At 44.9% G+C, this 27,070-nt stretch overlaps 2 protein-coding genes across 4 annotated transcripts in view; one reads left to right on the top strand and one right to left on the bottom strand.

Moving 5' to 3' along the window:
• coro7 (coronin 7) overlaps nucleotides 1-27,070 on the top strand; it is a 107,645-nt gene that overhangs the window by 51,993 nt on the left and 28,582 nt on the right. The gene's annotated exons all lie outside the window — the stretch shown is intronic.
• On the bottom strand, nucleotides 1,778-27,070 carry vasnb (vasorin b). 2 transcript variants are annotated; one of them, XM_018743007.2, is made up of 3 exons: nucleotides 26,783-27,070; nucleotides 9,014-9,123; nucleotides 1,778-6,181 (listed from the first exon to the last, which is right to left on the bottom strand). In XM_018743007.2, the coding sequence occupies exon 3, from the start codon at nucleotides 6,156-6,158 to the stop codon at nucleotides 4,116-4,118; it is 2,043 nt and encodes a 680-aa protein (XP_018598523.2). In that variant the 5' UTR covers nucleotides 6,159-6,181; nucleotides 9,014-9,123; nucleotides 26,783-27,070; the 3' UTR covers nucleotides 1,778-4,115. The 2 variants fall into 2 exon arrangements, with proteins under 2 accessions (XP_018598523.2, XP_018598522.2); XM_018743006.2 differs by lacking the exon at nucleotides 9,014-9,123 and having other exon boundaries at nucleotides 26,783-27,069.

Genomic DNA, 27,070 nt, shown 5'->3' with positions numbered 1-27,070 from the left:
CCTTGACTCTGTCTGTGTGGAGTGTACAGGTTAATAGATGATAACTGTCAATCACTCGTAAAAGTGGGAAATTCTTTAAAATGAAATGTAGGAAAATAGTGGTTCATTGCCCCGCTCTGAGCTACATGTTGCTATTTTACCACATTTTCTTTGGCTGAATGTGTTGTACCCCTGGTACTGGCAACTGACCAGGAAAAAAAAAAAAACATGGGTAGCAAAAATATTTACTCAGCAGTAATTTTTGGAGGAATTTGGGAAGTTAATTTGAAAAATCTGCAGGCTGTGCTACAATGGGGCCTTTGAGCCACTCAGCCTGAGTGACAGTACTGGACAGGATCCAAGGACCAGCTCTTTTAATTACAGGGAATAAAGGAGCCTTTTTTCATGGAGAGTAAAATGGGAGGGGGGAACGTAATCCAAAACACACACCTCTGACATAGACACAAGCAAATTAGAAACCTCGGAAGCCCCCCTCCCGTTTGCGCTAGCTCAGGTGAGGCCTTGAATGTCACATCCACCATGCACAGTCTGTGTTGATGCACAGTTGGGATCCGGGGCAAAGGTGCGTGTGTGTGCCTGAGCAGCTGCACATCTGCAGTCCTGTTGTATGTAATTGGTACAGACCTATCATTTGTCCACTTCCATCATCCCCAGCACTCTTTTAAATATGTTACGCTGCCTTTTCTGCCTTCACCGATATTGGGGGTATAAAGTATTTGTTGTACCCAGGCAAACAACAAAGAGAAGAGCAGTGAGAAACCCATTTTTGTTTGGTGACAAAAGACTTGGTTTTGCTTTACACCAGTGGTACTGGTGACTCAAGTAGATTGGGCAACTGCAGCTTTTCTTCTCCACCCAATCAGAATGGTTCTTCGCAGCAAGTGCAGAGTTCTTGAATCACGGAGTCTTCCTGTTTGTTGTCACCACTTCTTCCAAAGCTCAACCGAGTGTACCTGAAGTTCCTAACATATTGTACATCTGACAGCGTATCAAACCTTCTCTTCAACATCCACCATTCTGCACACTCTATTGGGTAGAGGCCTCAAACCTAGACATTAGGCCATTGACAGCCTCTGTATTTAGGGCCTGACCTGGCCTGCAGTGCTTTTGCTGATGGAAAGCAGCCCCTATGTCAGCCTGGCGTACTGTAGCATAGCGACAGGAAATTCCCCACTAGTAGATGTAAGAGCTGAGAGGTGGATTGCAGAAGGGAGGCTGGAGGGGGGAGAAGCAGGTTTGTACGTAAAGGAAAGCATCAACGTGCCCCCCTCCCTTTTTTTTGTTGAGCTTGGTTGCTATATTATAGTCCATATCAAAACAAAGCACTCAAATGAATGCCAGTCATGCTTATAGTGACAACTCTGTGTTGATTAGAACTGTACAGATCTAATGGGTTGTTCCAAAGCCAACTAGTGCTGCTTTTGTGCAACTAAAGCAGAAAGCAATTTCGTCAAGGCTCCTTCCTACAAAGCCTGTAGCTGCAAAATACATTGGTGGCCAGCTGTAGGGCTTTGTTTAACAGCATAACCCCATTATATCTGGTACACCTACAATAACTAGTAAATGTGGCTATTGTATTTCTCTCAGGCTGGCCGAAACCATTTTCAGTCCACCTCCAGCATTCGCTATGATGCAAAACAGTAAAATTTTAACTTTGTTTCCACATAAGCTGGGTTCTATTTCAGAGAATGGGAGGGGATAGGAGATAGTTAGGGGTAATGAAGACAATCATCTATATTCATTGTACTTAAGTTTGTTTAATTTTGTTACCATAACATCCCAAAAGCCATCCTGTAACTTTCTCAGCCATGATGTTTAACAGCTCTTTTCATCTTCTGCTGCCGACCTCATCTGTCTGGAGAGTGAACATATGAAAGAAATATAACAGACAATGCCCTGTGTATTTACTTTCCACATTTTTATTGTTATTTTTATGCTTTCATGTTTTTCATAGAAATCAGTACATTTTCTCTAAAGTAGTAAAGTCAAGGATCAAGACAAAACAATTTCCCAAAATAAACAGGGAAAACTTTAAATTCTGTTGAAAATATAACATTTTCAATCCATCATGCTGTAAAGCTGGAGATTCCAGTTCAAGTTGCACTTTATTTTCCTGTTTTGATATATTTATCTGTGAGGCCCCTCACTCTATATTCTATGAAAAATGGAGAATTTGCCATTTAGAATGGGAAAACGCTAGGAGAAAAAAGCATGACAACACATTCGGCTTCAAAATGGCAAACCGGGCTATTGAACTTCAAGAAAAATGCTAAAAGAATAATAATTATCCTCACAGAGGCCAATTATTGTAGCAGTTCTTGTTTTGGCTGCTTTCTCACCCCATACCCTGGAGAGGATATCAGTACCAGTCTGCACAAAGGTGTTCCACCCAGGTCTCTGAATTGCCCTTCTGTGCCCTCAATGACCTTCACAATCACCCTGTTTTCTAGAAGTCCTTCTAGTCTATCAGTGATTTAAACAGCAGTGCCAGACATAAACATAAAAGTATGTGTGTGAGAGACGGTTGTTGTTCAGAAAGATTGTGTTTATATGCTTTTTTTTAAGATGGAGAGGGTCTTAGATTTAGCAATGTCACTGTTCCCAGCAGTGAATAGTATATTTTAAAATGCATTTTCTTCAGAGCTGAAATATGAATAAGACTAGGTCATTTACTCAGTAATTTACTCAGTATGGATTGAGGGGGTAGTGAGTTAGCTGTTGAGCAACCCAACTCTACACACCTGTCACCATTTTACAACTATGTCCTTCTCTTGGTTTTGTGTTAGCTTTGTTTCTCAATTTCTCTTTCCAGTGGAGAAAGCCAAATTGCACGCAAAATTTGTGTCTCTGATCTTCTCATCATCTTGCCGGCTGCAAGTAAGCAAGGCTGAAGTGCCTTTGCCAAGCCAGACGCCAGTCAATGGGCCACAACAGCACGCGGAAAAGGCTAATTTTTGCTTGAGGGAATTCCGTGTTAAGCTATCTGAGGCTGCTGGGTAAAACTTTCTTGCAAACTGTGGTTTAGGAAAAAGCAGCATTCCTCTCAGAGACATAAACAATGAATTAAGCCTTTGAAGAATTTCTTGTTTGTTACTTTTTATTCACTTTTTATGACTTTGTAAGTGTGTGGCTCAAACCATTTTTAGGATGTTTCAGACTTAAAAAGACTGATTTCACTCTACCATTTCCTATTGTAATTCTGGTATTCTTACATTTAATTTTGTTTTCAGCAGAGGGGGTGGGAGAGGGTGGAATGAAGGCGGTAAAGAACTGGAGAAGAGGCACCACTGGACAAACTGTACAAATGCAACTTAATTTCTTGGTCAACTTTTCATCTTCAAAGTTTATAATATAGTGTTTTGTGAGCCTTTAGTTATTAGCAAAGGTAGACTGGTAGCAGTCAAATCTTTAAAAACAAAAAAATTCAACAGCAACAGAAAAAAATGTGTGTGTATATATACACAAATGTAGCCTTCACGTAACACTGCAAGAGTTCACCCTTTTTTTTTTTTAATATCTTAATATCATTCAGTCCGATCACTCTGGCATTCATAACCAGGCTAGCGTCCTTAAGGCAGTTGTAAGGCACCTGCAAATGAACATTGTTTGATTCAGTTTTAATAGATTGGTTCTCATAGTCTGAAAGAACCTGACTTCGTTGCAAATTCCTCATGAAATTGAAATCAAGGGCAGTGGCCCCGGTATTGCTTCTGCCTGAGACACATCTCCCTGTCTCAGATCCCCTGGCTCCTGGAGAGGACAAGGCACGGGCAGCATTCCGCAAGGCCCCAGTGAGTGGCAGTCTAGCAGTATGACTACAGAATCACAGTACATTCCAGAAATATGTTGTTTATGTACATGTGAAAGAAGAGGCACTTCAGCTTTGGCCTGAAATGGGATTTCAGGAGAGATCTCCAACAGAACACATGATTGCACATGACTTGGTTAGATCATATTTCAATCATAAACTCAGCGGGCTGCATTGGCACTGTCTTGCCACTTCAACTAGCTACTCTTCTGTTATGTACAATATTTTTTGCCACCAGCAAGAAACAATAACAAAAGTCTGTAGCTGCCTCTATTAGGCGGAGGTCTGAATTGTGTCATGATGATGTTCAGAAGTAAGATGGCTTCAAAGCAGCTACATTATTGTTTGCTGTACAGTGGGTCTGCATAAGTGGCACCTCATATTCCTGGGCTCCTTGGATAGCTGGCACAGATAACATGAGCTCAGTCTGCTTTTGTGGCAGTGCCCCATTGTCCAGGCAGGACTTGACCCCCTCCATCTCCAGAGGAGAAGGCTCACAGTCGAGATCCATATGGCACTTGGCCCTTTTTCTGCGTAGGTAGCAGACTGTGCCCACAACAGCCGCCACCACCAAGCTAAGCACGACAGCGATCAGGGTGGGCACAAGTGTGGTAGTGAGCTGACTGCTGTGAACTCGCCTCTCAGGTGGAGAGTGCTGCTGTTCAGCAGTGCGTGCCTCCGTGCAGGAGCTGTCCTCATCACCTGGCTCACCCAGGGGGCTGGCACACACTGAGTAGGTAGAGTTTGGCCGCAGTCCACGCAAAGTGTACTCTGGATAGGAAGCCGGCACACTTAGGTGCACTGGTCGACGGTCTGGCCCAGAGAGGTTTCTGTAGGTCAGACGAATGCCTCGGATATAAGGCCGTGTTTTAATGTAACGGTGGAGGTCCAACAAGATAGTGGTACTGGTGACATCGCGGGAGTTGATGTCAGGCACTGCTGTGGCAGATACTGTGGAGAATTCTGGTGGCAACACGTCCTCTGTGTTCTCGCAGTAACGCCCCGATGTTCCAAGCGGGCATGAGCACTCCAGTTGCCCATGCTGGTCTAGCTGGCAAGTGCCCCCATTCAGGCAAATGTTGGAAGGGCAGAACTGGATGCCAGGGAAGAGCAAGTCAGTACTGCTGCTAGGAGAGACTGGGATAAGGAGTGGCATATCGCTTTCCACCTCCATGGTGGGATCATCAGTGGGGAGTGGTGGGGGCAGAGCATGCGTTGTGTGTGCCTGGGTGGTGATCAGTGGTGGACGAGGGGTGCTACTACTGACTGTGGTAGTGGTAACAGTTGTGGTTGTAGGGCAGCCAAAGTCCCTGTGCCGTAGTTTCTCCAGCACCTTTCCAGCATTCACCGGTGGGAAGTGGCAGCGAGTTTCTTCTGTTCTTCCCAGCTTCAATCCCATGTCATGAAGCCACCCAGGGAACCAAGCCAGTGGGCAGAGGCAGTTAAATGGATTCTCTGCCACTGTCAGATACTGAAGCTTGGGGAAGAGCTGGCCGAAGCCCTCAGGGAAACCCTGCAAGTTAAGGTTGCTGATGTCTAGATCCTGGAGCATCTCCAAGTTCTGAAAGTCTTCTTGCTTCAGTTGGCCTACTGGGTTCCCAGCCAGGTTGAGACGAATTAGTCCCCGAGCCTCCCTCAGAGCAGAGGGAACAGCTTTGAGATGGTTCTGGGAAATGTCTAGATCATGGAGATTATCAAGGTTAGCCATGAGTTCTTCACTCAAACTAGTCAGTCCCATCCCAGCCATCTTCAAGGACTCCAGGTTGGGTGTCTGGAGGTCAGTGGGACTTGGTAGAATGATATGATTATAGCTGATATCCAGAAGCAGTAAACTGGGTTTGTGGAGAGCGGGCAAGTGTATCAACTGGTTGCCCTGTAGCTTGAGCTCTAACAGCTGCTGCAGCCCCTCAAAAGCTTCTGGGTGAATGTTCTTGATTTGGTTGTTGAAAAGATAGAGTCGCTCAAGCAGAGTAAGCCCAGAGAAGCTGTCTTGGGAGATGTGGGTGATGTGGTTGGATGACAGGTCCAGGTTGCGCAAAGAGGACAGTGGCTTGAACACATTGTCTGGTAGGTTTGTTAGCTTGTTCTGGCTTAGGTCGAGTAACTCCAGGCGGTCTAACCCTAAGAAGTCATCCTGGGTCAAAGTCTTGATGCCATTCTGGAAGAGGTAGAGATTTTGGGTGAATGCAGGCAAGCCCCAGGGCATATTTGTGGACCGCCGCTGGGTGCAGAAGATTGTGATGGGGGTCTGGCAGCTGCAAAACTTTGGACAGTCACTGCTCTTTGTCCTGGTAACCAGGAGGCTGTGGAAGAGGATGAGGAATGGCAGCGGGTGGAGGAAGGGCTTCATTATGTAGTTGTCACCCAGCACACCTGCAATGACAGATCAGGAACATGTTGAAATATGACTGAACTTCATCATGTGGCATATGTAATGTAAAAGTCTAAAAAGTTATTCTGAGAAAGCGTAAACCTCAGATTTTTTTTTTTCTGAATACACTACACAGAGACAAACTTTAAGGAATATGATCCACATAATTCTTTAATCCTTCTTCTCTTTGAAAGATGTATTATAATTAAGTAGCCTGTGACTTAGCTATTGGCTCGGTGTGTTCATATTTTGGCCTTGATTGTGGTCTGTAGGGAATTTATTGGTTTGAGCTAAATAATTTTCAAATCAAACATCAGTTATCATGATTTCCAAACAAAGGACCTATGGTACCTATGAAATTGTGCAATTTTCCACGATAGAAATCCGTTATGTGTTGACCTTTAACTATTATGGTGTGTAACCAGTATTATCCTTGTCAGTATCCTTGCTCTCAGCACCTCGATTTTTTTTTTCTCCCCGTGGTTGCCAGAGGTCAAACTTGTAAGAAGCTAGCAAAATTACTGCTATCCACAGCATAGTCAACAAATCCACCACTACCGCCTACCTTATGTTAATTCCTGCTTGGGAGCAGGCCAGTGGGCAGCCCACCCATTGCCACCAGCTGCCCTATTTTAAAGGAGCTGGAAGCAAGTTTAGGAGCCCCTAAAGTGTTTACAGCCAGGGTAAGCATACGCATACACAGTTACAATCACTACCAACCGTATGAGCATCCCACTTCTTTCTCCCGTTGTTGGGAAGTAAGTACTGTATAAGGTAAATGTATAAACGCAGATGACAGAGGAAGGAGTGTGACCTACTCTGCCTTTTGACAAGATTGAATTTGGATATATTTGATTACCTTCAAAGCGGTTTCATACCATTTTGCTGTTACAATGTTCTCAAGCACCTCAGCTATTTACAGCTGAAGCATAAAACAATACATTCTAAAGTTTAAAAAAAAAGTTTAAATAACAGAGAGAAGGTTCTTTTGATGGATAGTTCTTTCAATATTGACTATAGTATGATACATTGAGCACCATGTTTAAAAAAATCATGAAAATCCTTGACCCTAAAGAAAAAAGCAGTTTAAGATAGCATTTCTGTAAATCATTCGCCAGAGAGACCAAGCCTCCAACAGCCACAGCAGAAGCAGATATGCCAAGGAGAAGAGGGAGAGTGAATGAGATGGAGGAAGACAGGCATGAAGGAAAGAAAACAAAGTAGCTGAACCAAGCAAACCACCTCTGCTCCAAGAGTCATGACAGGCACTGGCTTTGAGTGGGGGGAGAATGTCTGCATTGCTTTGTCTCCCTCTCAGTCTATCTCTTCATCTGTTTTTCCACCTCTTTCCACCTACTCCCCATCCTGTACCCCCTATCCCACCATCACTCCTCCAGGGGGTTGATAAGGCCAGCACAGTGGGGGTTTCACCTTTTAAGTTCAGAGCAAGGTGAAGTTTTGTTAGACATTACAAGACAGTGACTGTTATTCTTTCTTTAAAACCCAGCTGTGGCAGCACACTGTTCTGTCAGAAAGTCATCCTTTTTCTTTCTCTGGCCACATTTATTTACCAGATTTAAAAATGTGTCTCTGTTGGACAAATTTTTTAGGGTACGACATGTTTTATAGTGTGTGGAAAACATTAGCATCCTGTTGAGCAACCTGGGGGGGTTATTTTCTGTAGGAAGAACCTTTCAGTAGTACTGTGGTGACAGCAAATATGTCTGTATTGTGTAGTACACAGTAGTTAATAGGAAGAACTCTTTAGTGACAGCTTCCAGCCACTCCTACAGTAGCACAGCTAATTTCTCATTCTCTTCTTCATTAATGGCAAGTCAAAATTTTTAAGAGAAAGATTCTTAATTCTTAGCGGGCTGAAGTTTTTGTTAGATTTGAGTTTTGCTCTTAATACAAGAAAGCCATAGCAGGTCTGCGGACACACAGGTATCACAGCACAGCAAGAATAATAGCAAATGTTTTACGAAAGGATGCTCTTCCAGAGTGTTATAAGACGTAAAGAAGAGGGAATAGGTGTATGATTTATTATTAGGAAGTAATGCACACCTGATTGCACGATTCACTGTCACACAGGCCCTGTCCATCAGTTACACTGAGTACCATTTCAGTAGTAACTGGGAAGGAGCATATATGAGCTTCGGTACAGGTCTATCTGTAATACATGGCTGCCATATATGTCTGCTTTATGATGATAAGGTGACGCAGGTTCCTTGTCTATGATTCAATTCATCATCCTCTTTACTCATCAACATGAGCGTTTTCACTGATAATCCATTGAGTGATAGGATGCAGTAGAGTTCACATTGACAAGTCTCAGTCTGCTTGTCAGGAGGGCAGTAGGAGGAGAATGAAAGAAGCCAGCCAGACAGGTTTGGGTATTCGTGTGGTAGTCTCTCATTAACTAACTGGCAGTGAGGCAAGCATTTATTCTGAAAGCAGGTTTGGTTTGGTTGCAACTTCTGATATACTGGAGCTCTAAGTGAGTGCCAGCTGTAATATGTGAAACAAAGCCCTCCTGCTGCTTGTCTCTAATCTTTGCTCTTGTTGAATAATACATTCACCCTTTCTGCACAGCATTCAGAATTAAGCATCAAGGCTTGAGCGAAAGGTCGACTGGGGACGGAACCAAAACAAAGAGGACACTGAGCCACTAGTAAAGTAATATGTCAGTATAATACACGTACAACACCTTTTTTTGTTTTGGACTCCCCAAGTTTGTTGTTCATCCTGTTTTTGTTAGCAGAACTACCTTTAAACAAAAGTCCAGGATGCTACGACAGCTGATGTTGCACCAGTAGGAAACTGCCAGCAATTACCTGGGTGGAATGCTGAGAAGTGATGGTGAAATGCAAGTCACTGCAATTCAGTGGTTGCATAACACTGTTGTGACTGTATCTCAGGCAGAGTCCATTGCAGAGATGAGATTCTGCGATGAAACATATAAGTGACAAAGAAAGAGAGATGGAGTTTCAGGGAAAGAAAATGATGCTGGGATAAGGATCAAATAAGGAGTGGAAGCCAGGCAGCACTGGGCGACGTACATGAGGAACAGAGGCGGGAAAACTAGAGGAAAAGACTTCAAAAATGTGGTGAAGCCAGAAGAGAACTGGCTGATACATTATGTGTGGAGGGTGTAATGAAAATACAAAATCTAGGCACTGTAAGCACAGAGGGAGACCTGGGTGTGGTGGAAACATCACAGAGGGGAGTGGAGCCAGTGTGATTAAGACTGTGTGCAGGAACATACGTGGACAGGAGGAGGGGTGAGCAAAAGTCAGGAAGAATTTGTTTTATTTGCTATGATCAAGAGTGTGTTGATGCATGTTTTGTTTTGTTGTTTGTGCATGTGTGTGTGCACCACTTAGCCGCCCACCACAGCCTGCTGATTATTTTAAATCACTTAATTTCAGTCCCCCTCAGTACCATCTGATAAAGCAGGCCTACAGTAAAAGAAAGAAGAGTTCTCTGTTTATAGCCAAAGTGCCAGAAATATTGCTTTAACCTCATGTTTTTCTGGGTCCTTTTCCTTTTGGTCTCCATAGGCAGCAAGCCTGTATTTATCTTCTCACTGAATCAGTAAATGGCACTGTATCATTCTGTTTCGCTCAGTCAAAGGAGTTACAAAAAAGGTGTTGTTATCCATAAGCCTAGAGGTGTTTAAGAAGGTGATGTGACAAGGGCTGACCTGTCGACCACACATTCAGAACTGGTCTGTCCACCTGTCATCAGTTCCATCATTTGGCAGCATTCCAAGGAGCCTTGTGACATTGTTTTACCACTGTAAAATGTACCCAGTGACATTTTTTAAATGCAGTTTCATGCAGGGGCTGATTTGTTTATCATAAAGTGTTATATAGTCATACAGCAGAGAACAAAGTAGACAAAAAGAAAAATAAGGAGGGAAAGGCTTTTCTCCTGTTCTTTTCAGATTTGAGGGAAAGAAAACAAAAAAGCCTTCAGTCAGCAGTTGTGAAGCAGAGGTTGTGGTCGTACATGGAAGGGGGGGGCTGTAAAGTGGGCTCTAGCAGGCGAGGAATTACCAGAGAGTTCTTATCTTCAGTTGCAAGGCAAGGGGTGGAGGATGGGGGTGGGGAGACTGCAGATCCAGGAGGATTGGACCAGGACTGAGGCAAGATTTTGAAAAGTGAGACTTAATTCCAAGGTCAGAGACCTCAGTATCTGCGATATAGTAGCACAGATGTTGGAGTTGTTGCCTTGCAATCACGAGGTCACTGGTTTCAGTCCCTGTTCCTGCTGTAGTACTCCTGATAAAGGCACTTTCCATGACTGGCTCCAGTAAAGATTATCTACCTATATAAGTGTTAAAGTTGTTCACTCAGAACTGCTGAATCCCTCTCAGTGTTTAAAAAGGGTCCCAAAACATCTCTTTCAGGATCTCCTATGTACTACATAAATTTACATTAGGTTATTTGTCACTGTTACCTTTGTATTATCTCTCCATCTGTGGGTGAAAAGTACTTTTATTTTCCGTGAGCTGTACACTGCTTTGGAAATAGGTGTCTGCTAAATGAATAAATGTAAATAACCCCAAATAGCTCAGTATATGAGCCTAACTTAGTAAGTCACTTTGAAGAAAAGCATCAGCTAAATGAATTAATCATAAATTGCTGTTTCAGTGAGTGGCTTATCAGCATACCAGGCACACTGTATTAATGTGGCATTCGCACTTTGTTACATGTGCCATGCTATTTATGTTTTTATGCAAGCATGGTTATTACTGTACCTTTGCCAAGTATGTCTTACCTAAAATTTGTTCTTTAAGCTTCTTTTACATTTAAGTTCTTTAATATTGTGCTGTATTTCCTGTATGTTTACAGTACAGTGAATGATCCTTAATTATGCTGGGCTGCCCTTGTGCTTCACTTCCTGTCCTACTCCATATCCACAACTTCTGCACCTCACCCCAAGCTGTTGTCCCCTTGAGATGAAACAGGAGCCCCCTCCCCACTGTGTTTCCCTCCTCTGTGCTGTCAGCACCCTGCTCTGCACAGCTGGAGCCTGTTACCCAGCATGCCCTGGAGCTACAGCTCGCCCTGACAGCACAGACCCAGAACAACTAAACACGCCCAGCCCACACCCACGACCCAAAAGAGTATGATAGAGGAAGAGGGACAGTAGACATCAAAAAGACCACAGAGCGGGAATGATGAGAGGAATAAGAGCGTGAAGAAACCAGAAATAAAAGGAGGCTGTTTCCAAGAGAACAACTGCTTGTACCGGAAAGATTTTGCAGATCAGGTTGTTACTCTAGCTCATACTTTTGTGTTGCTACATTTTCTGCTGATCAGTATTACATTACACATGATATATGAAGCCTCTACTTTTATAGTTAAACAGTTTGTGGAGAATACCTAGTGTTTTCTCTATTGGTGCAGGAAAAAACCTGCTTAACTTGTTGTGTCAGACGCACAATGGATGGAGCAAAAGAGGATGGACTGGTGTAGTGCTACATATCGAGAGAGGGGTTTCAGTCAGCAGCTGCTCTGTCGCTATCCTCCTCTGTACCACACGCCTGGAAGGTGACAGCATTCCAGCATACTGGAGACCCAGTGTGCAGTGCAGACCCTCTGCACATAGCATCCAACCAGAGCTGCAGCAGTGTGAGCGAGTATCCATAGGACACACTCTCTGTGGCTACTTCTCAGAACACATGGACAAGCAAACACAAATAGACAACTTAATTGGAGTGATGGGGATGCTTTGGAAGGAAAACGGCTTTAAGAAGCCTGTCAGTGATGACTCTCATCTGGGAGCCACATTGCAGCTCCATGTCTTTGTAGTGGGTTGAATTCGTAGAAACTGCCGCGTTGACGTTTCCTTCAATGGACTATGGCCTGGCCACAAGAAACTGGGCCTTTGATCTGGCTTCGACTGGCTGCGCTGTCTGACGTTGCCTTTTGATTGCCTAACACGTGGATTCATCCCACATGGCCATCTCTGTACTCTTTGGGCTCTGAAGTTCTCTTCTCCAGAGGAAGTAGCAGCTTTCAATGGTCTGCCTCTTAGTTGTGGAAAAGGGCTCTTTTTATCTCAGCTTCATGGCTTTGACCCATGCTTTGTTTTAGGATTGTGTGAGGACAGTACTATGTTTGGGGTGGAAAGGAGGATAAAAGGAAACATGAGTCAACTTGGTTTGGGTAGAGATCATAAAGGAAGATTTTTAATAAAGGTTTTGTTACTGCACTACTTGTGATTCACAGACAAGGACAGAGATCATAATTGCCAGTAATGTGCTGGATTTTGTGATTTTAATTTGTGTGCAAAGTTTTAATTAAAAAAAAAAAAAAAAAAAAAAAATCACATTTCACAATTAAACATCAGTGCGAAAAGCAATTCCTTTCTTCTGAACTAGCATGTAACTACTGAACTTTTACAAAATGGTTGTAACATTTAAGCTCAGAGGCTTTTAGTTTTGGGAGGTGTCCCTAAAGCAACTTGCTTTATCTCTAAATTTCCAGTATTAATACCCTTGTAAATTAAACCTGTACTTTAGAGGGACTTGAGCAGCATTATCACATCAGGTGTTTAACTGAAATGTGTATGAACGTTGCCATTAAGCAGCTTTGTCCACATGTACAGTGGCTATAACAAACATTAGAAGATGCAAGCAATGCTTTTTTTTTTTTTTTAAAAAAAAAAAAAAAAAAAACACACACGCTGACTGAAACCACTTGTCCCAAGCAAGGTCATGGCGAGCCGGAGCCTAAACTGGCAACACAGGGTGTAGGGCTGGAGGGGGAGAGGACACACCCAGGACAGGATGCCAGGCCACCACAAGGCACACCAAGCAGGACTCGAACCCCAGACTCTCTCTAGAGAGCAGGCACAGGACAAACCTGCTGCGCCATCATGCCCCCCTCTCTTTTTTTTTTTTTTAAATTTTAAATAAGTATAATTTATGCAGTGCTCAATGGCTTATAGGGGGGCTGTGCCAAAACCCATTAAAGGTGTGTGCTGGAGTATTGACTTTCTAGAGGTGATGCCAAGAGATGAAATACTAGTTAGGAATTCTGGTTTAGTCCATGGAGATAGTCTGGACACTCTGGAGGGAAAAGTACAGAGAACACTAAATAAAACTCCTATTCATCGTGGCAATGATTTGTCACCCTCCGCATGCCACCCTGGCTTAACAGGAGAGCACCTTCAGCAATACATGGGTCAAGCGGTGCTCTGCCAAGAAGCATTGCCTAAGGTCTTTTCTGCCAATGGCAATCAGGCTCTCTAATGAGTCTGTCTGTCTGCCTGTCTGCCTGTCTGTCTTAAAGAGCAGCCAGCTCACCCCTGACTGAATGGTAGAATAATGGTGCTGTGCTAAATCAGAGATCGAAGCTTCAGTCAGATTTTTAGAACCCCCGAATCTATTCACACTGGCTGCCCCATGACAAGTAACAACTGTATGTCCACACCTGCATTGTGTGGAAGTAGTTTTTTTTTTTTTTTTTTTTACCTTTTTTCTGATGGTCAGTATTGGCTACAACTGTCCTGTGTAAGCCTCTTATGGCCCAATCTTGGCCCCACCAACCTACACTAATGCCTTAGCTGGTTCCACCACTTTGGCTATACCTGGCCACAAGAGCATCAACCCAGAGTTTCTGGCACCTTATCCATCACCACCGGTTCACCAAACACCAGAAGTATGCAGGTATTAGCCCCCCTCTAATTAAAGTTCTCTAGCGGTGTGGTGATGATCATGGACACTTAGGGTTATTAGGGGTCACATCTGGCTACAACAGGGATACAAATCCTCCTACTTGTCTTATCTCTGTCTCACCATTCTGCCCAAATGCAGACAAAGGAGTATTTGAGAGCAAAAAGAGAAAATAAATATTTAAGTTATTTGTTTGCATACCATATCATTAAAATGCTGTAGTTAGGAAATATTCCTTTTCTAGGAGTTTTGACTGATTTTTACCTTGTCTGGTCCTGGTATTGAAAGTATGTGGGTATGCAACAGTGTACCAATGACCAGGTCATTGAGGTGTTGGTGGAAGGGGTCAGAGGTTACCAAGGGACAAACAGTCTCATGTTTGAATTCTTTTCTAAGGTTGCAAGTGACCCATGTTTGAAGGCCAGGTGGTATATGTGTGTGCCTTACACAAAGCAGCATATATATATTACACTTCATCTTCACCCGTTTGCTTCCCTTTGTCTGCTTTCAACTTAAGAAACAGGAATGGACACATTTTTCATCCTCTGCGTGTTGGTTGTATGTGTGTGTGTGTGTGTGTGTGTGTGTGTGTGTGTGTGTGTGTGTGTGTGTGTGTGTGTACGTACATATTTCACATTGTATGCTATTATTTACAATACAAATATGTATCCAAGTGTGTATTTTGTGCAAGCTTTTATATTTGAGTTTCACAACGTGTGTGTACCTGTTTTCATGTATTTCTGTGTGTTATGTGTGTGCCTGCATGCGCCTGTGGGCATGACCTGATCAAGGACTAGTCCGGTCAGCCTGCATCCTTATGTGCGTTGGCACGGCAGCTCATGCATGAGTGTGGGCCACGTGCCTAAAGCACTTTACACACGCTTGTCACACTTCTCTTACCCAGCACACCACGCCTTTCATTTCCTCTTCTCTGCTGTGCACTGACACACCATTTACACGCATACCTTTCAGCTGAATGGCGTTTTTGCTACTTATTCTCATCTCATGAGACACATCAAATAGACATACAGTAAATAAGAAATGCTGTATAAAACTATAAACCATCTTTACTTTTGCTCTTGGGTTCAGCTTCTTCCTTCTCAATTAAGATTTCAGACAATTTGTGTTTTGTGGATAACAGTCTAACACCCAGCGTGCTACGAATTGAGTCCTTCCTGTCTGATAGTTTTAGCCCTTCCTCGAGAGAAGAGGAGGACTGGAATCGCAGTGTGTTAGTAACCCATTAAGTGTTGGTGTGAGAAGCCAGCAGAGATCCTGCCTCTGTTGTGGTAGGTCACTCTAGAACGGTTGTCATGTTGTCACACTAATGTCACAAGGCTTGAATCACGCCCTCAGCACGCTTGGCGGCTGTGTCACTGGTTTCGCATTACTCTGACAATGGAGACCTTGCCATTAAAAATATGCATGGTATCTTCCTTCTGTCTTAAAATAAGCCCAGATGGCTTATTAGGGCAGTGTAGGTGTTCCAGAAGCATCCTACAGGGCACACAACCCATGTTTTCATATACACAGTAAACGCACTGTGCCATTACATGCACATGCATGAAGGACCACTGGTCCACGGTCCTGGAGAAAGACCATGCCTCTTTGTAGTGCTTGGTGTTCAAGACTGGGAGCCATTTTCATAAGCCCTCATCTTCATAACTTGCTTTTGGACACGCAGGACATATATTTGTATCTGTCCCATTTAATGCAGATGTAACACTATATAGTCTAACCTTAACCAATCTTTTCCAGACTTTTATATCGTTTAATCTGACTCGCATGCCTGTTTAATTAATAAAAGTGAGACTTTTTTTTTTTTTTTTTTTTTTTTACACACACATTGTCACAAAATACTATACAGGTGATTCTCCCTAGAGTTTAGAAAATGGAAAACCCAGTCTGTCATTGTGGAATAACAAAATAGTGGCAGGGTTCATTTGAAATTTAGAAGGACACTGCCCAACGTGTATTTGAGAAGATTTTTTTTTTTTCTAAAGAATGTTAGTACCAAAAGTTGTAAATATACAACCATGAAGTTTAAGACATGATTTGGAAACAGGAAGGAGAGCAGGTTCATACGCACACTTTATATGTTGGCAGCAAAGTGTCATTGATAAAGAAGCAAAAAGACTTCTTTTCCAACGTGTGCCTGGGACTTGAAAGTAAGGCCATCAAGGAAGACTGCAATATGCAGGAATGTCAAGGACGCCAACAATGAACTGGGCGTGTGGCAGAATGCGAGCAGACAACAAGGACATCGACGTGGGGGGGGCATTGTTTCAGACTTGCACTAGCACTGGCTATTGTCAAGTAAAGTGTGTTTCACTGACAGCTCCTCCAACCCGTCAGCCCACCCCCACTCAATGGGATGCTGTTTACCGCGATGCATAGCGAAACTGCAAAATGAGGGATGATATATTACAGTGTCCCCTGAGGCACTGTGCCAAAAAGACGCAAAATGTTTTTGCTTACACAAAATGCACTGCATCCTCTTTCCTCGTTCCTGAAGATAGGCCTTCGTGCCTCGGACACCAGCAACGTAACCATTACCTGTTTTTCAGGCGCCACTTAGAAATACCATTTGGGGCATTTTTCAAGTGAAGAGGCAGAAATATCACACACACGGGGCCACAGTTGGGGGGGCGGACATTAAAATGACAAGAAAGGCCTTTTATGTAAGGCACAGGAACACATTGTGCGGCAAGTGTTTGTTGCTGCTGGCTCTCCAGCACTTCTCAGCTCAGATGCCCTCCAGCTCTAGCATGCTGACCTGGTGCCAAGACCCACCAAGCACACAGCGGCTGATTGGCAGCACTGGAGCGTGCTACACCAGCAGCTGTATGTCTTATATTAGGAGAACAGGAGTTCAGCAAGTCTTCAGCAGCTGGAAAATGACATATCACAGCGCTCAGTGCTGGAGATGTTAACGTGTAACAGGTGTGCCAGGGTGATGTAATTATTTGTAAAGGGGGGGGAAAAAATGGCAAGATGAAGTAGGTGGAAGCAAAAGATGCATCCATTGACATACACCTTTATCCCCCACACCCTGAACCCACCTCCCCTGAGTTTCATGTCTTCTAGAAGTGAAAGTGCCCACCATATTTTACTCAGGAGGTCAGAATGTGATAACCACAATGGCAGTGTGCTTTGACCCTAGCGAATGGTGTCGAATCCTCAGCTGTGTGGACGGGTTACATGACACCGCAGGGCTGAGCACTGACCCCAAACGAGGACTTGCGCTAAGCAAAAGCATAATAAGGACATGGAATGAAAAATAAATAAATACTTGCCATTAAACCACAGGCAGCCTCCTTTACACGCAACAGTCTGCCTACTCTACTCTATAAAAAAAAAAAAAAAAAAAAAAAAAAATTCAGTCAGAATGAAATCTCCCAGTTTTCGTCACAACCCAACCAAGAGTACTGAGCCCCAGCTCAAGTGTGCACGCACACAGGAGTCTGTACGGTTCTCTGTACATGTCCCGTGTTTGTGCATGGGGGCTACATGTTTGTTGTCACACTGAGACGTGGGGTACCCCACTGCTGTCAAAGAAGGCAAAGAAAGAAAACAAACTGTGGCCTATCGCCGTAGGTCAAAATCCCCTGCGAGCCATAGGTGAATGTGAATGCTAGGCATCCAAAGAGGGTGGAGTAGTGTTGACATGACTCTCAGTAGATGAATAAAATCTAGTACACTTGAAAACATATTCTAAGTGCCTGAGTCTGGCAACATACCTTGAGTGTTTTGTGATGGTGCGAGTATGGCATGTGTGTACACTGAAGCACTCAAATCAGAACGAAAGTGTTTGACATGGAACACCAAGGTGGAAGCGTAATGGTGCGTGTGCAATTCCAGCCCCAATTCCAAACCTCCCACTCTTTAGAGTCCTACAGGGGCCTTCCAGATACTCACGCATTTGAAGAAGAGTCATCGTAAAGAGGAGGGCATAGAATAACCCCCACAAAGGCAGTGAGTGTGGGCTAGGCCAGGAGGGTAATTATCACCAGCAATTAAATGGACAGACCACTTGCTTTTCAAGCTGTTAAAGACCTGCACCTCCCACCAGTCCCCATTCTCAGCTCCTCCTTGCTTCACATGCACCTCCACAAAGCCCACCTTGTCTGGCCAAACACCAACTGCATGCATGCCTTGTTTGTAACTTGCACACAGTCTGTATAGAAGCACCTCTTGACCCTCAGCGTCAACTTCTCACTGATGTGCTGAATGTATTTGGAAAGCGCACTGAGAAGAGCTCTGTGGCTCACACAACGAGAAAAGCCAAGTCTGTGGTGGGGAGCTCTGGATGAAATCCTTTCTTTGGCTTTTCTGAGCACAATTGCCGAGGCTCGATAGGCACAGCTGCCCACGGCCTGTTCTTTTCAAGAAATCTGTACACAGTCTGACCCCTTGACTGAAGTGGAAGTGATGGCTTTGGGTGTGCCAAAAGACCTGCGAAGTAACATCTACAGCGTACCACGGTACGCTACAAAAGATGTTTCTCTAAAAAACACATACATTTGTGAGCATTTCTCAAGTGTTGACACGTGTCTGTCTCAGTTAACTGAGGAGGGCTTCTGTGGAAATACCCCCAGGTGGCCTTTTCGGCCAGCATCACTTCTCTACTTTGCTACTCTCACCACAAGGCTCCCTCTCCTCCCTTTGCCTCTCATAATCAATGGGTGCCTTCACTTACTGTTAGCCATGGGGCAGCTTGTTAATTTTATGTCTGGTTGTGACTGCCTCCTTCCTTGTTCTCCAGCTTTCTGTTACTGTTATACCAGATGTCACCAGAGAAATGTGACCTTGGTCCTGCAGCTAAACATTCAGTTCTGCAGGAGATAGTACAGTTTCGGCCCCCCCCACCTATCGATTTTGCTTTGGATTCCACGGATTCCTCCAATTCAGAAATCCTGCACTAAGCTCAGATGAAGCGAGATTTAAAGCTATCGAAACAAAGTTTTATTTCCAGAACCGTCACAGAGGTGGACAGTATCTCTACTTTGGCACTGACATCATCCAGCCAAGTTTACATAGTTTTTAGCTTAGCTTCTACACCTTTCAGTTGATCAAACATCTCGTTCGTAACACTGAGTTGCTTGCCCATATGATACCTCTTTCATCCATCCTGCCAAATCTGCCCCGAAGGCGAACTGGCACAGTTGGCAACAGAATGGCTGGCCAAAACCCAATTTCTGTTTCTTCATCTAAAACTTCCAGTACATCCATAGTAACTGTTTTTCCATGCATGGTTTCAGTTAATCTTTTCTCAGTTCTCTCCTTTAGCTCTTTTTACTTTCTGAGAGTGTGTCGGAAAAAAACAGGATAATCTTTGACTATGGCAACTTAAAATTACAACAGAGGGGGAAAAAAATTTGCATGGCATCTTGAAAAATGGCCATGACCTCCCAGCCACGCAGGACTGTGTTGGTATAACAGTGAATTCCGAGCTGATGGGGAGCGAGTTGGGCTACAGCAGATGGAGGGAGGGAAGAGAATTGCAGGAATGCAGATGGATGACTCGAACCCCCTTAGTTTCGTCTCTTACAGTGCATCAGTGTTGGCGTGTATACGACACTGTCTGGCTCACCGGCAGGGGGGGCATCGCTCCCATGTCACATTCGCTTCCTGAGATGTATTGCTGTTACACACACAAAAAGGGCATGTGCATAAATGTGTGTGTGTGTGTTTTGTATGTGTGTATTTTGAATTTTTACGAGAGTGCGTGTCTGAGCGCTGCCCTTAGGGCTGTACTGAAGGCTCTGGCATCGGGATGAGTCAGACAATAGGCACACTGGCTGTCCCGAGGGCGGATGACAGCAGTGGGAAGGCTTTGCTGGATGTATGGGAGGGAGGGAGGGAGGGAGGCTGCAGCACAGCCCTCTGTCAGTGTGTTTACCTAAGGCCCTCAGGGGTCCTCACTGTCAACAGTTCCAGCCTTAGTCAATTAATCTCACGGGACCAGGGACCAGTGATGGAGCCTTGGCCAAGGGGAGAGGGATGAGGACAGCTGTAGCTCTGTCATCTCCAGGAGGAGGAGAGTGGAGAGGATGTGTCGAGTGTGAGTTTGCGCAACGCCTTGTGTTGATGCATCTGACTTTAAATGTTTCTGTCCCCAACTTAGATTTTCAGACAACAAAATATTTCTTACGACTTGGATCCTCATCATGGACCTCCATTGCAGAAATACTCTTTCATCCCTTTTTCTGCGTTGCAAGATGTACACGCCCCCTTTACGTAGCTGCCGTACCGTCTCTCCCAGTTGTCCGTGCGCAAGTGACATCACACTCTGCTCAGCTTGAATGCTGCTTCATGTATGACTCAGTCCGTGAGACAATCACCGTCCTCAGACATCCTGCATTACTGTAACCAAGCCCCCCACATGGGGCGAATGCAGCAGCTCTAGGATGAAACCACAGGGGTGCCTGCTGTCTATGGCCTCATCGGGACCTGACCTCAAAAGTAAATGTTTACTCCCTCAGTGGAGCACAGAGTGAGTGCAAGAGGGAGGGAAGGAGGGAGGGAGGGAGGAGCAACTCAGCAGCCCCTTGCATCCCCTGCTGCTTCTCAATTTCATTTTTTTCTTTTTCAACACACTTCCCTGACAATGACATTTATTAAAAATGAAAGCCTCTGCTGCTGACATTTTGATCTTGCGTCCCACGTTGTTGTGGGCATCCTTCATCTGCGAACGAGACATTTAAATTAAAAATAACAGGGCCCCAGGAAACCACTGTGCGAAACGAGGATGAGAAGAAGCAGGGGTTGGGGGAGAGGATTACAGACACCGGGAGCAGATCTGGTGCAGAATTTTAGCGGACGCTCGGATGGCATTCTTAAGCAACTACTGTAGTTTCCCAATGACAGTTTTAGAAAGTGAGCTGACTGCGTAGAAAGAGTGGAGCAGTTCTGCGGAGGAACAGGCTGAGTATAAACTGCTGGCGTTTCCGTGCCTGCCTGCTTCTTTATGGTTGACTTGGGATTGGCATGAAGCTTTTCAAACTGTCCTTCCGAGCTAGCAAACACACACACACACACACACACACACACACACACACACACACACAGGCACACGTGCACGGTAACCGCTGTGTCCCTCTCATTTTGGATAAAAGCAGATAACAGTGTGGTTAACTGGGACTGAAATAGGCCCAGGAACACCAGGGAGTGTGTCTGTTTGCCTGTGGGTGTGTATGTGTGCGTGTGTGAGCGCTTGTGCCTCCTGAATGACGGTTGGAATAGGCAAACAAACAATCCTCATTCATCTTGATAGCAAGATGAAAGTTTGTCCGCTGTGGCCTTGACTTGAAGGATAGATGCCGACTACAAATCTCATCAGAGGAGATGCCTACGTCTAAACACTAGTTGGTGCCAGGCATACGCCACGCCTACCCAACCACCCCCCCCCATGCCCGCCTGTCAGTCAAAACTCCGAGCTGCATTCTTGTTCCATTACTGTGAGCGGTTAATATTTACTGCTGACGCTGACCCCCTCCAAGGGCCAAGGCTGCGGTGGCGCTCTTTTCTGTGTCAGTCCGATTCTGCAGTCAGACCCGCAGCCCTCTGAGGTTCAAGGCTCATATCCTAATTACAGCTCTGTCAGGATGGTAATTACAACCTTAAATTAAACTGCCCTTTTCTTTTTTTATTGCTTGGCTGAAATGCAGCAATTTGCAGCGGTTTTTCCGAGATTCTTCCCCTCTCTTTCGCTGCCTCGCTGCCTATCCGTTGAGGAGGAAACCGGTCAGAAGCCGGAGTGAGCGAGTACTGCTCGTTCCTCTCGTTTCCGTGTGGTTCCGGGGGTGAAGAATGGGACAGAAGCTATCAGACGCCCGACTTGACATATTGTCAGTGTGTGTGTGTCTGCAAGCTTCTTTGTAGGTCCCATAGTGACCTCTGAGGGCAGGGAGTGCGGTGTTAACCCTGCGTTTTTTTGTCCCCGCAGCGGTGCAGCTTGCAGCCGCCGCGTGTGCATGTATATTTATACGCGGGTTTAGAAGTGGTTTTTTTGAACGCATCATTTGGCTCCGGTTGGCCACTCTTCTTCAGTCTGTCTTGGCAGCGAATGGGGATGGGCCAGCCTCTCCAAAAGCCGCTGGGTCAGCAATCTAAGCGCAGGGCCCCAGAAGCCTGAGCCTGTCCTGCACAGCATAGTCTGATGAATATACACTGACTGGATGTTGTGGGTACCCCAAAGCACCTGCCTCAACCTCAATTAGTCATACAGGTACGGGGGGTAAAGTGGGAACAATTCTCTGTACCTTCACTCATCGCATACACAAACACACACAACAACATAATTATCTTCAAACGCATTGCTCGCTCCCAGATAAAACGTACATACATGGATGAAATGCGATAAGTGACATACTTACAAATAAACTGTAATTAAGGTATTTACTGGGGGTGCGGTAACGCGGCAGGGTTGGCCGGGGCCCACTGTGTGGCGGGTCCGGGGTTCGAGCCCTGCTTGGGGTGCCCTGTGACGGACTGGGGTCCCGTCCTGGGTGCGTCCCCTCCCCCTTCGGCCTTGCGCCCTGTGTTGCCGGTTAGGCTCTGGCTCGCAGGAACAAGCGGTTGTTGATGCTGCTTGATTGTAAGTATTTTGTCCCTATTAAGTGGCAATTCCTGTAAGTGGTAATACTGCTCACATTTACTAAAGCAGATCAGGTAGATTGCCTTTGTTATCAGTATGACATAGGATCTTCTCCTGGGATTTATGGCTGCAGTTTTCTGGTTGAGTCACACAGAGATACCCAGAAACCCACATAGTACACATGAAAATGTGCAGCATTAAACTTGCACAGCTTACTTACACAGGCTAATTGCCATATGCAGTCATTCAAGCACACGCACACGTACATAGATACAGACCCTCTCCACGTACACTGCTTGTTCTGCCCCGTCAATTTCCGTTGCTTACCCAACAGCTGAATGGCCCTTCACGCGGTTACCCACTCTCTGACTTTTAACCTACTAATCCCCCCTTTTGATTGGGGAGGCAGGGTGAGGGGATCCAGCAGGCAGCTTCTCTTAATTGGCGGGGGGCTGGGACATACACCAGTATGGTCTTCAATATGAAATCTGACTTTGTTAGACTAAAAGAGCATTGTTGGGAAAGTTTAGTGGTAACGCTAAGCAGGTAAAAACAAATTAAACCTCAACTCGCAGCCTTGATCTTTTCTGGAACTTCCCCCTTTTTAACTTGGGGCAGATACACTGATTTACCAAGCTGGCAATCACAAAGCCGGATGTCCTTTGCGTGTGAACACACACCTATTCTTGCCCAGTGTCACCCGCTGCTGACAAATGATTACCTCCGGAAACTCATGATTTTACTCATCGGACAAACAAGCTCTAGGGGCTCTGGCTGTCAAGCCCAGAACAGAGACAACTCATGTGAGTTGCTTTTCAGTCGCCATTCGCTCTGGTGATACTCGAGCCATGTGAGTGGATTTGAAACAGCATTGCGTTAGGTCTTGGGAGCTAGGTATGCTGTAATCAGTACATCCTTCAGGGTATCTGCTCATCTTTATTCAAACCGACCATAAACAACAATCAAGTAGCAAATTAATTAAACCATTTACTAGCATGGCTATGCAATGCAAATTAAAAATACTACATACGGTCACCTGCATCGCATTAAAAAAAAAAAGAAAAAATTAGAAGTAGCTTCCTAGTCTTGGTTAGTTGCTGACAGACACGTGGAGGTCTAGCTGTACCAATACGCAAAATACTCCCATAAACCAGTGTTGTGCAATTTTACCTAGGGCTTCGGCTCGAAAACTCTTTGGCAACCCTTTGACGGATTGTCGTTGAGGATGGGCCTGTGATGTGGCACTGTTGTGTGCGGTTTCAACCCTGACTCTACCCCTAAACCTTAATCCTCACCTTAATGTTTTCCTTAAATCCTGACTTCGAGAGGCATGACTGAGATGTGTGACAATGTCAAAGACAGTGACGGAAAACCAATGCTGGGCTCCAAGGCGAGTATGCGTGGTTGGGGCAGATTTGACCCCTGCTTCCACATAAGCCTCATTAATGCGGCTTGTCCGTTTAAAAACTCATTTGCTCCACTGTAATTGAGCAGTCAGTTCTCATACAAGTAACCTGTTCATTGATTTGAGTAACAAGATGAACAAGCTGTACACTCTTTTGGATGGGGGTGGTGTTCTAAACCTGTTTTGTCTGCAGAAGCACCTAGTTGACTGCTTGTCTTTGCATTAGTTTACTTTGGAACAGAGGGGAAACGGTCCCGGTGAGAGTAGAAGAGAATGGATTTGCATCGTTTAAGCAGAATTACCGGTTTTAGTTCTTATGACAGGGTCCAGCTAGCATGAGTCCTTAACCGAGTTTTCACTCAGTTGGTAGGGAGACACAGAGGACATCTACAGCTACATAACTTTTTCTTTACATTCTCAGAATCCCATAAACTCTTCGCAAGTATATTAAAATGCTTTTGTTTCGACCGCTCCCAGTATATCCCACACTGCGGTCCTTTCACCTTGTTGCAGTGAGATTCCTCCAAAGAATTATTAGCTTTCTGATTGTGATCTGTGCACCACCTCCCATTCTGTTGCCATGGTTTCCTAACCCATGTACTTATTGCCTGACCCCCCCCCCCCAGGCTAAGTCCAAGCTGACGGGTAGGGTAAGGGGGGGATTAAACCTGCTTCTGTGTGTGTGTGTGTGTGTGTGTGTGTGTGTGTGTGTGCGCGCGTGTGTGTGTGTGTGCGTGCCACCCCTGTCTTTCACCGAGAGCTCACTCTGACATCTTGCAACTCTTTAATTAAATCACTGAGGCACCAAGTGAGGAATGTTTGCTTTTTTATCCCCTCTTCATCTCTTCTCCTGCGTCTCTCCGTCTTTCCGTTCTCGGCCTTTACTTGCTCAGTCTGTGGTCTACTAAAAATATCACCCGTTATCCTGAGATGGTAGGAGTCACTGCCAGGCTACCGGACAAACATGGGGAGAGAATTTGCCCATAGTAAACACAGAATATCATTCAGGCCCAGCGTATCAGATGCACCGCTGGTGCTCCGAGTGCATCTCTCAGACTACCCCCCGACCCACAAGCAATACGTGTCTCTCACTCCAGCTTGTTTAAGTGCTATTCTCCAAAGTGCCAAAAACAAAATAATGCAACGGTGCTTACATCCGTAGTGTTCTTACATGTAGCTTCCTGTATTTCCCTTCTTGATCTCTACGCATCGCAGTGAAAATGTTTGTTTGAGGAAAAGTGATAATTGCTTCAAATATCATTTAAAATCCTTCTCGGAACTTGACTCTAGGGGATCAAGTATATTGAGGTATTTTATATGACGGTGCTCGAGCAGTGGAAGAGTAACTAGTTTTGCACAGACCTGCGTAGGAGGAGATGCTTATCTGGAACAAAGAGTTCCACAAACAAGTTTCAGAAAAATATTTTGATATAGCTAATATCAAATTCCTCATCTGTAGAGGATGCTGACTTTGGAAATCAGTGGGACAGTTTTTCTCCTTTGGTGACTAGTGTGGCAGTGGGACGGAATTGCGTCTGCCAGGTTTGCCTTCCTACAAACCTGTTGACCGTTGTAGAAGAATTCGAAGAGCTGCAAAGCGAGTCTTATTTTACATCTGTAATTCTTATTGCCCAAATTTAATCCCGCCACCCAAACGTGTATCCTTTCTCATTTAGCATGAGGTTCTCCAGAGTTGCCCTTAGAAAAAAACTGGCTTGTTGGAATTTTATTTAAGCCAGATTTTTGGGTGTGCTTGAATATTGGATGACTAGAGATCTCAAAGATAAAAACACATTTTGGCAAGAAATATGCAGAGTCCATAGACCCGTGAAGGAAGTAAGCATGATAATAAGCTGACATACCAGCATGTAACACGAGAAACGCATGGGCAACTGCGCGCCGCAGAGGTAGTCGAACTCGCTGCATTCTGCTTCGAGAAGAAAATACAAACAGGTGCCAGTATTTTAAATTATTAATGGTGCACATTATATACATAACTTCTGTGTAATATTTCAATGTGACTTACATAGTGCAGGTTACTGGGTCTCAATGAGCTCCTACAAGTCCTTTATTTATATAGCTGTTGGTTTGATTCGTTGTATTTGCTTAGTTGAGATTTAAGCAGTTTAAAAAATTACCTGAAACTTGGTATAGAAACTTGAGCCTCAAAATGATTTTTGTTGGAATGTTTTTTTTTTTTTTTTTTTTTTTTTTCCTCTCTTCAGGAATATTATTGAAGAGAAGCATTTCACCTTTGCAGGGCCCTGCTCCACATGGTGCTCATTTTTAAATTCATTCCAGCTGTTTTCTTTCTGTGGCACTTTTTCTTAAGAAAGACCCGATTCTTTCGTTTTGGGTCTGACATGAATCAGTTGCACAAGGAATGCTTTGCAAAACCCAAATAATAAGAGTTAATCTCTTTCACGGCCTGTGTGTGACTAAACAGATTTGCCTCTAAAGCCCACCACAGATTTACCTTTGAACATGAGGTGGGGGGGACGAAATGCCCCCTCAGCGCATCGGGGACCCGGAGTCGGAGAGCATCCCTCACACTGGACTGGGCCGAGCCCACGCGTGTAACATTCGTGGCAGGCGTGGACCGTGGTGTATGGGTGGGCACCACGTCCGCGATGGGCCGAAAGGGAGCAGAACGATGGACTAAGTTTTTACGCAATAAAGTGAAATAGCGAGCGCGACACGGACACGCGTGCTGCGCTGTCGTGTGTGGATTTTGGGTTTTGACACCGTTTTCATTTATTCTACACTGTGATCATCGTGCGCAGCCCCGCGTATCGTATGACACTTAGCGCAGTAACAGCTTTCCCCCTCGGACCCCCGCGGTCAGAAAACAGCACGGACAGTTCTCCAGTTGTAATTTTAAAAAAAAGTGTCTGAACACTTAAGTTACTTACCGCTTCGAGCAGGTGACGGTGTCGTCCTCTCCAGTCAGTGTGATGATGGGGTGTTATTTCATCCACGGAAGCACTGGCGCGAAGGAGTTTAGAGTCGTTCAGCTGTCATGCTTCACACTCGCACCGTGTCTCGGTCTGTGCTGCTCTGCGCGTTCCCGAGAAAGACGGCGCCGTCTCGCTCCTTCCTTGATCGGTCACACGCATACGCGCAATCGGCGGGGCCCCGCGCGCGCACACCGTACGCCTCTATTGCGAAACGTGAGCTCCGCGCTTTAAGAGGAGAAGGGG

Source organism: Scleropages formosus, chromosome 3, assembly GCF_900964775.1.
Source record: "Scleropages formosus chromosome 3, fSclFor1.1, whole genome shotgun sequence".
In the NCBI taxonomy this organism is placed as follows: Eukaryota; Metazoa; Chordata; class Actinopteri; order Osteoglossiformes; family Osteoglossidae; genus Scleropages; species Scleropages formosus.
This window is presented reverse-complemented; position numbering and strand designations above follow the sequence as displayed.

Coding starts and splice junctions, on each gene's coding strand:
- vasnb (XM_018743007.2), bottom strand. CDS start 6,158: ATGAAGCCCTTCCTCCACCCGCTGCCATTCCTCATCCTCTTCCACAGC.